Raw genomic sequence first — 13,731 nt, 5'->3', positions numbered from 1 at the left:
ACATCCAGCTGCTAACATTTAGTGTCAGCATGAATGACATACACATAACTGGTTCTATTTATAGTAAATCACAAAGTTAATTTCAGTTTAATACTTTATAGTCAGTGGTCAACATCATCATCATCACTTTCAGTTTCATCATCACTGTCAATCATAAAATTGACAGGTTCTGTGTTCATCCATTTCTCAGGTGATGCCTCACAGGCACACATCTCTGTGCAAGGGAGACCAGCTTTTTTGCATGAACATCTACCCCCTATGGATTTACTAGTTCCGCATCCACATCTGGTGTGCTCTATCACAGCATCTGGTGCTGGTTTCAGAGTGGTTATGATTGGAACATAGGTATTGTCCTCCATCCTCCAGTCATACCTTTCTGGTGGTGGCAAGTTGGATTGTGGATTGCGGTCATTACACCAAATCATGGCCTGATAGTGGGCACGTAGGGTATGCTGTTTTAACACAGCTGCAGTTGGTGGTAACCTTTCAGACTCCGCCTGTGACCTCTTAAACATCTCCCAACGTAGCTGTCCCACATCCTTTTTTTTGGTCTGTGGCTGGAACAGCTGACAAACAAATTCTTCTAAGGCAGCTTCTGTCTCTCTTGTGGGTGTTATGGTAGAGCCCAGGTTTTTGAAGGCAGTGAGCATGTTTGGAGAAGCCTTCTGCATAACTTTCCAGCAGGTCAGTTTTCCTTTCCCAGCAAACTTTCCTGTTGTATCACAGCCTGTAAAACTGTGAAATCCAGGCAATGCTGCTGCCAGATCTTCCCCAAGTGCTTCATAGATTGGCCTCAGTGGTACTATATGTTGGTGTTCTCCTGCTCCTAATACCATGCATGTCTGCTGCCCAAGTTCAGGGAAACAACGTAAGGCAAGAATAAACACGTCTGTGTCAGATGAGAGGATGTGAATTACACCTCGAGACTTTACAGCTTCTAGAGCATACAGTATCAATATTGTGTCTGCTTCCTCCTGGGTTGTGGTCAGATGCATCACAGGTTTCTGCTGAGTAGAGTGCACACCATTTTTAGTAGACACAATGACTGATGTTTCACTTTCGGTGAAATGGTTAAGTACCTTCATTGAAAGATACTCTGTGAGACTGCTCTTTGTTTTAGAGCTGCTCAGGAATGTGTCCATAGCTGTTCTGATAGGTGTTGAGTCCATACACACATAGCTCTTTTCCGATGATCGCGTGTACCCTGTTTCAGGGTAAACTCCAAATCATAGTGATCAAACACAAGATGCACTGTGTCATAGTTGAAAATCTTGTTCTCCAGTTTCCTGATGTATTCCTTGGCAAAGTCAGCGCATGTTTTGATGTTTTTTTCCATCTGCAGCTGCTTGCTGAACAATTACCATTGCATCGATGATAATGATGGTCGATTGATGGATGGATGGGCAGATGATGCATTCATGGCAATGATATATGTGTATGTAAGGTCTGCTGGTTGACTAATGTCAGCAGAGCGAAATGCATCTAAACAAATGAGATCATGGATTTATTTGTCAAAGAATAAAATATTCTATTTGCATGTCTATATATTACGCAAAATTGGGTATATCACTGGTTTCATAAAGTAGACTATTTTGCCGATTTTTTGCAAATCTGTCCAAATATTTATTTTGTTGTTACTAGAATAACTGAAAGTGTCATAAATTGTTAAAGCTCATCATTCCAATTATTTTGATATGTCACATGATACACTTTACTTCTTAAACAAAACACTGATAGAAAATATACACATTTTTAAATGTTTTTGATGGTTATGCATTGTTTCGTTAAAAAAAAGGCATAAAACTGAAAATGAAAACTTCCCAAAATCTTTCATATCCTTTAGGGATGTCTAAAGGATACAAAAATGCATATAAACAACAGTTGGCAGACCAAAAATGCGAACTCAGATTTTTCAACATATGACCCTACACTACCTCTTCTGCTTCAGCATCACAATATCTTTCGACATTTTACTTTTGTTGTAGGATCGTGATGCAACACCACTTGTGACGCTCACACCACTCACAGTTTGGAGTCATATAATCCATCGATCCACTGGGACCATACTCAGTACAGAGCGTTGGTGCAGCTAAAGCAGTATCCTGGGCTACTGGGCACCATCCTGAATGAGTCACCCCTCCGACTGGTATATAACCAGAAGGTTTCAGTCACAAGTGGATGGAAACTTGCTATGTTGCCCTGATGATGTCCGAATAATGGCAAAACCAGTCAGTAACTGCATTTTAATTAACTTGTGACAGTTTCTCCATTCCATTCCATTGGGATCATACTCTGTGCAGAGCGTTGGTGCTGCCTAAGCAGTCTCCTTGGCTATTGGTCACAATCCTGGACGGGTTGCCACTCCAACACAGGATACCAGCATGCTGGCACTCATTTTGCTGACCTCAGAAGGATGACAGGCAGAGTCAAACCCACCTGGTATTAACTCAGCGGCCAAGCGGGATTTGAAGTCAGGATTCTCGGATCCCAAGCCCACCACCCGAACCATGCAGCCAACACCAGGCATACAAACATACACAGACATATACATACACATAGATATGTACATATCCATAAACATATATATATATATATATATATATACATATACATACAGGATATTGTTGCGGTTCTCGGAACTGCATACATACAACAGATAGGTGTGCCGAGAGTTATGCCATTAATATACGTGTAGATAGACACCTTCCTTTTGTTTAGTGGGAATAAAAGGGAGTGTGTTGCGATGGGCTAATAGCTCGGTTATCAAATCATTTTTCCCTTCTTATTTCATTCCCACCTTTTATTTTCTGAGGTAAATCTGCCTTGCTTGCCCCTCGTCTCATTTACCACAGCATGACGATCTACAGTGCCTTCTGCCTCGTCTCATCTCGTCTACCATAACCGTGCACCAACGTCTCCCCGAAACCAGACATGTGCAGCGAGTCACGCAGTAAGGTGGGCGGGCTGCACCAGCGTCTACCCAAAACCAGACATGTGCAGCGAATCACGCAGTAAGGTAGGCGGGCTGCACCAGCGTCTACCCGAAACCAGACATGTGCAGCGAATCACGCAGTAAGGTAGGCGGGCTGCACCAGCGTCTCCCCGAAACCAGACATGTGCAGCGAATCACGCAGTAAGGTAGGCGGGCTGCACCAACGTCTCCCCGAAACCAGACATGTGCAGCGAATCACGCAGTAAGGTGGGCGGGCTGCACCAGCGTCTACCCGAAACCAGACATGTGCAGCGAATCACGCAGTAAGGTAGGCGGGCTACACCAGCGTCTACCCGAAGCCCGGCCCAGGCTGGCGGGCCATGTGGGGGGTCGGAGCCAGTTGAAACGCCCGACTTGGGCGATGACGTTGGATTCGGCATGGCTCCTCCCCCGAGCTCTATAAAACATGGAGAAATCCTCCATGTAGGGGGAGAATTGAGAAGTGTGTAGGTTCGGTGTGGGTGTTCTTCACCCGGAGTGTTCCTGCAACTTGACTCCGCCCACGTCTCGCCTTGACGAACCGCCTCTTGCCTGGTCCCGCCTACTGCTCCACCCTCGCCCTCTGGACCCCACCCTTCTCCACTCAAGCTCCTCCTTCGGAACACGATCTCCAGACGTGCGGCCGTGGCCAGAACAACGCGACTATTGTCGGGTGCCGCACCATGGAACATCCCCCCCTGAAACGCCCAGGTCCCGCAAACTATAACCTCAACTCCCCTCCCTCCCTGGCTGCAAAAGTCCCTTTTCATTGGGGTTTCTTTTTCTGTGTGTGTGTCTGCGTGTGTTGGCGCCTGACTGTTAAGTAAGCCTGTAGAAGATCCTTATTGTTGTTACTGTTAATAATCTCGCGTCAAGTCTGCACTGTGTAACTTTGCAAAAGTAGCTGTGGGATCTTCCACAATCAAGTGAAAAAGCGGGTGAGAGCGCCAGCATTACATCCCCTTCAAATCGCAAATGGCATTTTTCTATTTACAGGGTCTTGCATATATCAGGAAGGATAAATTAAATGAGTGCTAAAGTAAATGACAAATATGTATGTGACAGTCAGCCTTTCTAACATTCCATCCTGATATTTATAATTCATACACGGCATCACGGTCAATGCTGAAGTCTGTTTGACGTGACAGAGTCGTGAAGGTGGCTGAGTTAAAAAAAAAAAAATACCCAGTGTTCACTGCTCTCTTGCATTTTATCTACGATCTGAGAAACAGAGCAAAATCAGAAGGAATAAAAAAAGGTCAGACCTTGAGATGGTAGATATATTCCTCAGTGTCCAAGTCAATACATTGACTGTGCTTCTTAATAGACATCACTGAAAGACCGACATCGATGCAGCCATGGAGCTTGCCTCTCTGAACCTGAAAGAAAGTGTAAAAGATTAAAGGTGCTCAAAATGTTAAAGTCGTAATACTAGGAAATGTAGACGGGGTAAAAGGTCATTTGGTTCACCCTGTATCGCCACATCCACATATAATTATCTTTTCGCTTTACTCATTCATTTTATTTGCCTAATCTTTCAATGTAATAAATCACTTAAGATTTGAAAAAAGTGTGGAACTCTTGAATCCTCTAATGTGGTAATTAAAAACAAACTACATGAAAGCACTAAACAGGACAACTTAGATAATCACATAAACATTGTTATACTATTAATGCAGTAAAATATAAATTATGGCTTTATGTACCATAAACAATATTTCACTAAAAACACTTAGAATTCAGCTCCATAATCATCAACATTCATGACTCATCGAGGAGGTTTACATGATCCGAAGACCTGCTTTTCGAAAAGATAAGAGTGCTAAGATCTTTTAGATCAAAATGATTACAAACAGCCTAGCCTAATTAAAATCTACTCCACAACATGGCTGAACATGGCTTGGAAACAGCAGTTTTCAGTTGGATTAATTCCATTGCCAAATGATCCCAGGATCAAATAGGTCAGAGGCAATCACATGACCAAGTGAGCTATCCTGCAGCTGATCATTTGTGCAGGCATGCCGAGGAGCCCATCTCCAATACCCTTCAGCCAATAAAAGTGTTTACACGTATTACAGTGAAAATATACATATTAAACCCCTCTCTCAAGATTGTTTACAAAGGCTATGCATGGCGTTGGAGTTAAGGAGTGCTTAAAAAATAATCTTGGCATAATGAGGAATGACCAGTCAATTTCTTCCATGGGAGACCAGTTCAGAGGAGTAGATAGGCCATACTATCAGTGATGGAAGTGCCTCAACATTCCAGTTGCAGAACTATTAATGACTGATCCAAAAATGTTATTAAATATTTCCAAATGGTTAAATGAATAATGTCAGATTTGTTCTGGTTGAATTCCAAGTTCCAGGGTTTGTATGAACACTTCATTTAGTGTATCTTGGTTCATGGTGCGTGAAGTTTCCATGAAGTTATTGTCTAGAAATCAAGAACTGGTGGACATAGCGAAGCAAGTAATAAAAATTGTTGTCCAAAGAGGTTGAAAGGACAATGATGTGCAAAAAACACAATCATAAATTAGGACTCTCCCTTGTAGGGGAAAGTAGAAGAAATTATATCAAAGGTGACACACTTACAGGTGCTGAAGTTATCACATACAAGAAGAAAAGGGGTATTCTGAAACTCGGCACGTTGTCTGATTTGGCATCCGGCTGAGTGTAAGACTTTGTAAAGGGTACACACGATGTCTAAGGAAATCTTTTTTGACCTTTTGTGTAAGGTTCAGTAAATCTGTCAATTTCTGGTGAGTTTTCATAGGAAGGGGAATATGGTCAGTCAATAGCAATTCAAACAGAAAGATGACCAGTGGCTAAATGCCTGAAGATCCTCAGCATTTTTGATCCTGTAATTTTTCTGGAGGTAACTAGGGGTTAACAGTTCTTATGTGAAGATGTTATGTTGACAACTTTCCATGAAAATTAAAGGTAACCTGTCAAATAAGAACTTTGGAAGAGGAGATATGGATAAGATACCATCTCAGCAAAGCAAGTCATGAGGTGCACTGATAGAACAGGATGCTTTTCATCTTTTCTTGCAGAAAACGTCATTTAGGGAGACAGTAAATTAACCTGGGTGTTGTCATGAATCATGTCTATCACAAACCAATGTTAGTCGGGGGAGGTCTGAAAAGAGGAACACAACTTCAAACATATCTATAAAGCACCACCCAGGTATAGGAAAAGCAAAATATATTCCAATTTTGTTGATTTTTGTGAATATGGATTTTGGGGATTTGGTTTATCTCAGCATCAAGCATTAATGAAGATCATAGGATACTACACAATGAATAGAAGGAATACAATAAAGTGAGCATAGAAAATTGCAATTATGGGCTGACCAAGCTGGTGCAGTAATTACAGTATATCCCGGCACATGAACACAAGCCAATAATTACACAAAATGTGGCCAAGTAACAACCTAAATCAGCCAACCACATCAGCCTGACAGCATTTGTAGCTTGTTATTTTTCGTTGTTGTTGGTCTTTTTGGAAAAGATTTGTAGAAGTGGCACAGATTATAAAATAAGGGGGTGGGGGATAAAGAACGTTGGACAACCATGATAAAGGCACATAGAACCAAAGAACAGCACAAGCACAATTGTACTCCAATATTCTGTTCACACACATGACCATTGGTATTCATATAATCTCACTGTGTCTAAACTTTGCCTCCACTACATGGCCCAAAATTTTCTCTGCCAGGAGAAGCTGGAGCTATATGGAAGTTCGACCAATAAATAATCTTGAGGCAAGTGTCATTACACTCGACGAACAGCTCAAACATAAGTAGCGTCATAATTAATGGATTGGTCTCAGTAAGTGCAGAAATTGTCAGCACGGTGGAAGTACATTGCCAACGCATGGCAATTTTTTTGAACTGATCAACTGTCCTTACCCCACTACTTTATCTGACAAACAATTCCACAACCCACGATTCTGAAATAAATTATCCCTGTCTCCAGTTTTGGTTTAACTTTTCTTTCTCTGCATTATTCTTCCATCATCTGTCATATATCTGTTTATCATTTTTCATGAGGTAATACTGGAGCTGGCAGGATAGCCAAGAGGTATGCACGCTCACTTTAAGCGATCCAGCCTGGGTTCAAATCCTGACCCAGCTAAAATTACCTGCCATACTCCATAAATCACTTTCAAATATGGTTCCTACCTCGATGGGTGACTTGGCATATTTCAATATTCCATTTTCCAAAATGAAAAACCTCTGAAACACAATAAAGAGAGAATATATTTGAATAACACTTCACCAATGTCATACAAATGTAGGTAATGGGTATATTGTCATCAAAATACATTCATTGAAAGCTTATCACTGCCCAAATACATATAATATGCATGTAATTGGCACGATAAAATCACAAATCTTTATAAATAAAAACTCAAGTGGAGAGTTCACAGAACACAATACAAAATGACCGTTTTTACAGCCATTTTTCCCTGCTGTGCAGGGGTTGGGCTTTTTCTTGAGGCAATGTTTTATGGCCGGATGCCCTTCCTGACGCCAACCCTGGTTGCCTCTTACGACACACAGGGATATGCTACACCTATTCTTACCGGGGCATACACCGGGACCAGTACACTGGTACTCATTTCACCGACCTCGGAAGGATGACAGGCTGAGTCAACCCCCTGGTGTTAATTCAGCAGCCAACGGGTCTTGAACTCAGGACCCTGGGATCTCAAGCCACCACCCGAACCACCAAGCCGACACCAGGCTTCCACAGAACACAATACCCCACAGTGTTTTAGTATATACTTCAAATTTAATAAAATAATTTTAACACGTTGACTGCCACGAAAGAGTACACTCGTAGTGATGGGTGTATCAGATTCTGCCACTACGAGTATTTTTGGAGAAAAGATTACACTATTGCATTGTAAACAGAATATGCTGCCATGCCAGATAACGCAACAAATCATCTGCTAGCAGTTTGGTGAACATAAATCGATGAAATAGTCAGGATTATCATTGTCAGTCTCCATGAGAAGTTTTGCAACTTCATCTGCATTCATATGTGCCATTTTGAAGGATAATGACAAGTAGGAGAAAAGAAAAAAAATCACATGATTCTCAGTACACAATCTACCATTAGTAATACCAATGGCGTAATACTGTTGCGAATTCACGCCCGCCGGCGTGCGAGCGGCCACGTAACTCGAATCGCGGCACGCGCCCACCGGACGGACAATTCTGTCGTGACCCTCTCAGACTAACGCCGGGAACTAGTCACGGGTGGGCCTTTCGGCCTCACCACGATCGTGCCAATCGGCCCCCCGCGTGGGATAGGGTTGTTCGCCAAATTCGACCTACCTAAGTACCCACACGGAGGGTAGACCGGGCGATCGCACCTCACCGCAGGTCGACTCCCGACTCGGGCCACTTTAAGCGACCCGTTCCGTACTATCGGAAAAACCGAGCGGTGTTATCGTCAACCTCGACGGTTCCGATTAATAATTATCGGGCATATTTAGCCCACTACCAACCCTTTACGTGAAGCAAGATGGAGATTCAATTAAAGAAAAGACGAAGCGAAACGGGAAAAACAGTTCAACATAAGGCACATTTATTCCACGGCACACGGAGAGCACACATATACAATTACAACAATTATGCACCAAAAGCAATTGCAACAAAAGAAACACAACAATGCAGATCTACTACCGACGACGCGAGCACACGGCAACACTTACACAGTTTTACTTTACAGACGGCGCCGACAACACATATACTCAAAAGCAAAAGAAAAGGGCCACCCTCAACGACAAGGGGGCAGACGGGGCTGTGGGCGCGAGACCGGGTGGAGCCTACCCTTCTTGTGATGAGCCGCAAATGCCGCGGCGGTGCCCCGACTCCGCGCTCCTCCGCGGGTTTCGTTGGTACTGCTTGGAATGGGGTGGGAACGGGGCCCCCTTTCCGCACTATCTCAGCGCGGGGGGGGGGGGGAAAGGCGGGAATTGTTGATGCTCTGGGGAAAGAGGATAGCTGGCTTGCTTGGGTCCCGCGACGAGCGACGAGCGACGAGCGACTCCACTGCGACCTCGACCACGCTCCCGGTTTCCCCTCTCTGCAGCTCCCCGACAGACTCCGAACCCCGACAGACTCCGACTCTCCTCCAGACCCGTCTTGACTGCTGCTGCCACACTCCGCCGCCGCCACACCTCTCCAACTCGCCCGAGCCCAAAACTCTGACTGAATTCGCCCCGCGCTCGGCGCTTTATAGTACGGCAGGAGAACCCATACGCAAATTTCCGGATCAGGATGAGCTCGGGGGCGGAGCCACGCTCGCCCATTGGACGGAGGAAAAGTGGGCGTGAACCTCCCCTGATCCTCGAATTTGCATATATCGATTCTACTCTGACGCGCCTGGAGGCGGGGCCAAATCGCCCCGCGCTTGCTGATAGGACGGATCGGAAGTGGGCGTGTATCATTCCTGATCCGACTTTTCCTCGGAAAGGCCGCACTTTGTACCCGCGGCTCAGCGCGCACCCTGTACGAGTCCAGGACAGCTTGACGCTCGGTGCCCACAAGCGGTGCGGGAATGGCGGCAGAAGGAGGAGAGGTGAAGGTGGTGGAGGGTTTATTGTGGTGGTTTATGGCCATGGCGACGCTTGGAATGGTGGTGATGCGATGTTTGCGAGAGCGAGTTGTGAAGGTAAAGGTTGTGGCTGTTGGCGTTGTTGTTGTTGTGAAGCGGCGTTGCGGTTGGTGGTTGTTGTGTGATGGCGGTTGAGACGTGGTTGGTTCAAAATAAAGACAGAACAGAAAAACGGCTATCTTAAAGGGTCGCAGCCCGAATGAATCACATTTATTCCCTCTAAACAACGGGTTTGGGCTAACTACACATGTACTTACAGAGATATCTCACCTACAGGACCTGAATGGTGGTTTGCGAATTTCCTCAACCACAACAATACCAACGTTGATTCAGTGCTAAAAAAATAGTCCGATAGATAGCTCATACCTGGCATACGGAATGGAAAATCTTGTCCCACTGCCTGCTACAAGTTTTCTCTCCCCAGCAATGGATAAGAAATTAACTTAGATTTACTCATAGAAGGGTAAAATTTGAAAATAAAGAATATGCACATGCATACTTTGCTTGCAAATGGGAGGGGGGTATACTATTAGAGTTGGCAGTCAATGTGTTATATATCATTTTTAAAAATCCAGAAGTTTTGGGTGACTGAAGCAATCTTATACAACACCTTATACACTGTAATAATATGACATTGAGTTGCAGTTTATGAGATAGAGGCTTGACTCATCACCATCGATGTACATAGCCATATGTCGGCTTCTTCCTCTACTGTACTATCTCACATGCCACACTCTCTAATGCTATATATTGAGTATTATGAAGGCAATGTGTTATGCAATGTTCAAATATGTAATTCAATTTAAATAAAGGTTTAAAGAGGTTTAAAGTCGTATAAATAAATAAAATTACGGGTTCTAAATACCATTTTCTCACCGTGTAGTGCATCACCCTATCTAACACATTACATTAGTCATTCGTGCCTGTTGTATATGTCCATTATGACGTCCTTAAAATCAGTAAGTTTCTGTTTGGAATGATTTTCAAATGTTTGACTGCCTGGCAGGCAGACAGAATGAACAAGAAAAAGAGCACTCAGAGATTGCAGCCCCTCGCCAGCACTTGTTTTATGTGGCTTTTGTGTACTGGTGTGTTACGTCATTAATAAGAGATAATTAGAACTGCCACTTTATAACAGCTAGCAGTGATGACCGGGTACCAAGACGTTCCGCTTTGATGCAACCCCGCTTTGATCGGACACCTGACCCTGACCCATGACGTTTATTATTATTCAACTGAATTCAGAATGGGATTAAAATAAATTCAATTCAACTCAAATGAAAGACCAAATTAGTACAGTCCTGCATTGGAGTATTCAGAAGAAACCCAAACAAGAAAAAAAACAAAGATGAAGTCATCAGGAGGAACCTGGATAGGATTCACATTTCAGAAGCTACTCCTCGACCCTCAAACCCATCCAGGCACAGCCCAATGAGCCTTATTAAAATAAATAAAAAACAATCAAACAAAAAAATAAAAATAAACCAATGTCACCCCCAGGGTGACCAGTATCTTGCCAAAATGTGAACATGAGTGACTTATTTATTCGATTAAAGTTACTCAAAAAATAAGGGTTTCGTCGACCTTGATGCTTGACCTTTTTGTGACCTTGACCTTTATATTTTCGTACGGTTAATGGTATCAAGAGATACCTTGTACATTAAAATATCAAGAGATTTTGATGAGAACTGAGGAAATAAAATTTTCATGAAAAATCCGTTTTTTCATCATAGCGTCAAACTTTTGACAGATCTGGAAAGCACTTATCAAGTGCTTTCATGTGAGGTATTACTCGATATGGTATCTAAGATTTCAAAATTTGACGTTGGGGTCAAAAACTTTTGACCTCCAGCGCTAACCATGAAAGTCAAGGCCGATCGCCACCAAAAATTAATCTGATGAGTGCCAGACCATGAACTATATTCCCATGAAGTTTGAAGATGATCCGATCAAAATTACTCAAAAAATAAGGGTTTCGTCGACTCCCCTGATTTGCGACAAAGTGACCTTGACCTTTGACCTTGACCTTGAAAATTCTATGCGCTGAAAGGGACCTCTATAGGACTCTGATATGCGAAGTTACAAAAATTTCCAATGATAACTGTGCTCTGCAGAGTGATCGATACGTGATTACAGACAAAAAAAAAAAAACATACAAGCTGACTAACATATCTTGCAAAAACTTCGTTTTGGCAGGATAATAAAAGAAACCAGATCAAAAAAATTAAATCATTCTGGCTGCCAGACCATGTATCCGATCCGTTTGAAACTTAAAACATGTATTCCCCATCACTACTAGATCATAATTTAAAGTTTTACATCGACTGATTTCCAGAAAAAACATTGAAGAAAAGTTCCACAGAAAACATTATTTAATACTTTTCTTCAATCCAATATGGCTGCCAAACTATGTGACCTATGACATCATGTGTGAACATTTTGTTCCTCATAGATAGGCTGTCATACGTGTAAAGTTTTGCCTCGATCTGTTGAGCCACTTCAGAGAAGAATTTTTTTTTAACAATGGCTGCTGAATCACGTGACTGATGACGTCATCACATTTCTTCCTGTGGACCATTTTATTCCTAGATGACCCTCAAAAGTTTTCATACTGATCAGATGTAGCATTGTACATTTGCAATTATGACATCATAACGAAGGCACCTATGACATCATTTTTAAAAAATCACATTCCCCATGACGAGTACTTGTCATGTGCCAAGTTTCAATTTTTTCCTTGGTGTGGTTTCAGGGATATAGAAGTCCAATTTTTTTCCCATTTTTACAACATGGCTGCCACTCCACGTGACCCAGGACATCATAATTATCAATAAAACATTCTACATGAGTAACTGCTCCTTTGGTGAAAATTTTGTCTCAAGCGGTTGCAGAGAAAAATACAAAAGTTCTGTGCAGACAAACAAACCGACAAAGACAGACAGACAAAGAAACAGGCCCAAATGCAACACCCTTTCCTCCGGTGAGGGTGAACATATCTCACGCCTCTCTCCGCATGTGCGACCAGGACAAATTCAGAGCCAATGTACAGATTTGCATTCAGAGCCAGAGCCAATGCATGGTTGAAAATGAGGAATTAAAAATTCAGCTATTACATGAAAGTTTCATTACCATCAGACCCCAACACTTGCAGGGGATACATTCTTGAAAAATGCTGCGAATATCGAATCCGCAAATGTCAGGGCATTGCTTCATTGGGAAAAAGGGGGATGGATTCCCACAGTTCATAATTCAAAAAGAAAAATAAAAAATCCCATTAAAAATCGCGGATACGTGAAGCGCAGGGTCACGAATGTAGAAGCAGGCCAGAAAAGCCGTGAAAATGCCAACGAAAAACCACAAATACATGAAGCACAGGACTGCAAATGTAGAAGCAGGTCAGAAAAAAATATACAACAAAAGTGTTCAAAATATAACATTCGATTTAAATATGGTATTCCTCAATCATCAACTGATAAGAGGAACAGATATGAACAAATTGCTTAATCCCGCTTTTTGATTCACTTGTGTGGGGCAATAATATTGTTACGGCTGTGGAAATTCGCAAACCACCATTCAGGGCCCGTAGGTGAGATAACTCTAAGTACATGCGTAGTTAGCCCCAAACCCTTTGTTTAGAAGGGATTATGTGATTCATTCGGGCTGCGACGCTTTGAGATAGCAGTTTTTCTGTTCTATCTTTATTTTGAACCAACCACGTCTCAACCGCCATCACACAACTCAATCCCGCAAACATCGCATCACCATCATTCCCAAACGGCACCATAACCATCAAACCACCACCGATAAACCCTCCACCACCCTCAGCTCTCTCATTCTACGGCCATTCCCACACCACCTGTGAACAGTGAGCGTCGGGCTGTCTTGGGCTCGTTCAAAATACGCACCGAGCCGCGAGTGCAAATAGCGGTCTTTCCGAGGGAGAATTCGGATCAAGAACGCTACACGCCCACTTCTGATCCGTCCAATCAGCAAGCGCGGAGCGGCTTGGCCCCGCCTCCAGGCGTGTCAGTGTGAAATCAATATATGCAAATTCTAGGATCAGGGGAGGTTCACGCCCACTTTTCCTCCGTCCAATGGGCGAGCGTGGCTCCGCCCCCGAGGGCATCCT

The 13,731-nt window shown here is 43.1% G+C and overlaps 1 protein-coding gene across 9 annotated transcripts in view; it reads right to left on the bottom strand.

Moving 5' to 3' along the window:
• Positions 1-13,731, bottom strand: part of OSBPL6 (oxysterol binding protein like 6) — a 225,696-nt gene that overhangs the window by 42,050 nt on the left and 169,915 nt on the right. For all 9 annotated transcript variants that reach the window (XM_085869969.1, XM_085869967.1, XM_085869966.1 and 6 more), the window contains 2 exons: positions 7,157-7,210; positions 4,237-4,350 (listed from right to left, as the gene is read on the bottom strand). In XM_085869969.1, coding sequence (XP_085726095.1) covers positions 4,237-4,350; positions 7,157-7,210 — 168 coding nt within the window. The remainder of the gene's footprint in view (positions 1-4,236; positions 4,351-7,156; positions 7,211-13,731) is intronic.

The sequence above is a fragment of the Eptatretus burgeri genome, chromosome 2, assembly GCF_056783735.1.
Source record: "Eptatretus burgeri isolate ZD-2024b chromosome 2, Ebu_testis_v1, whole genome shotgun sequence".
NCBI classification, from domain to species: Eukaryota; Metazoa; Chordata; class Myxini; order Myxiniformes; family Myxinidae; genus Eptatretus; species Eptatretus burgeri.
This window is presented reverse-complemented; position numbering and strand designations above follow the sequence as displayed.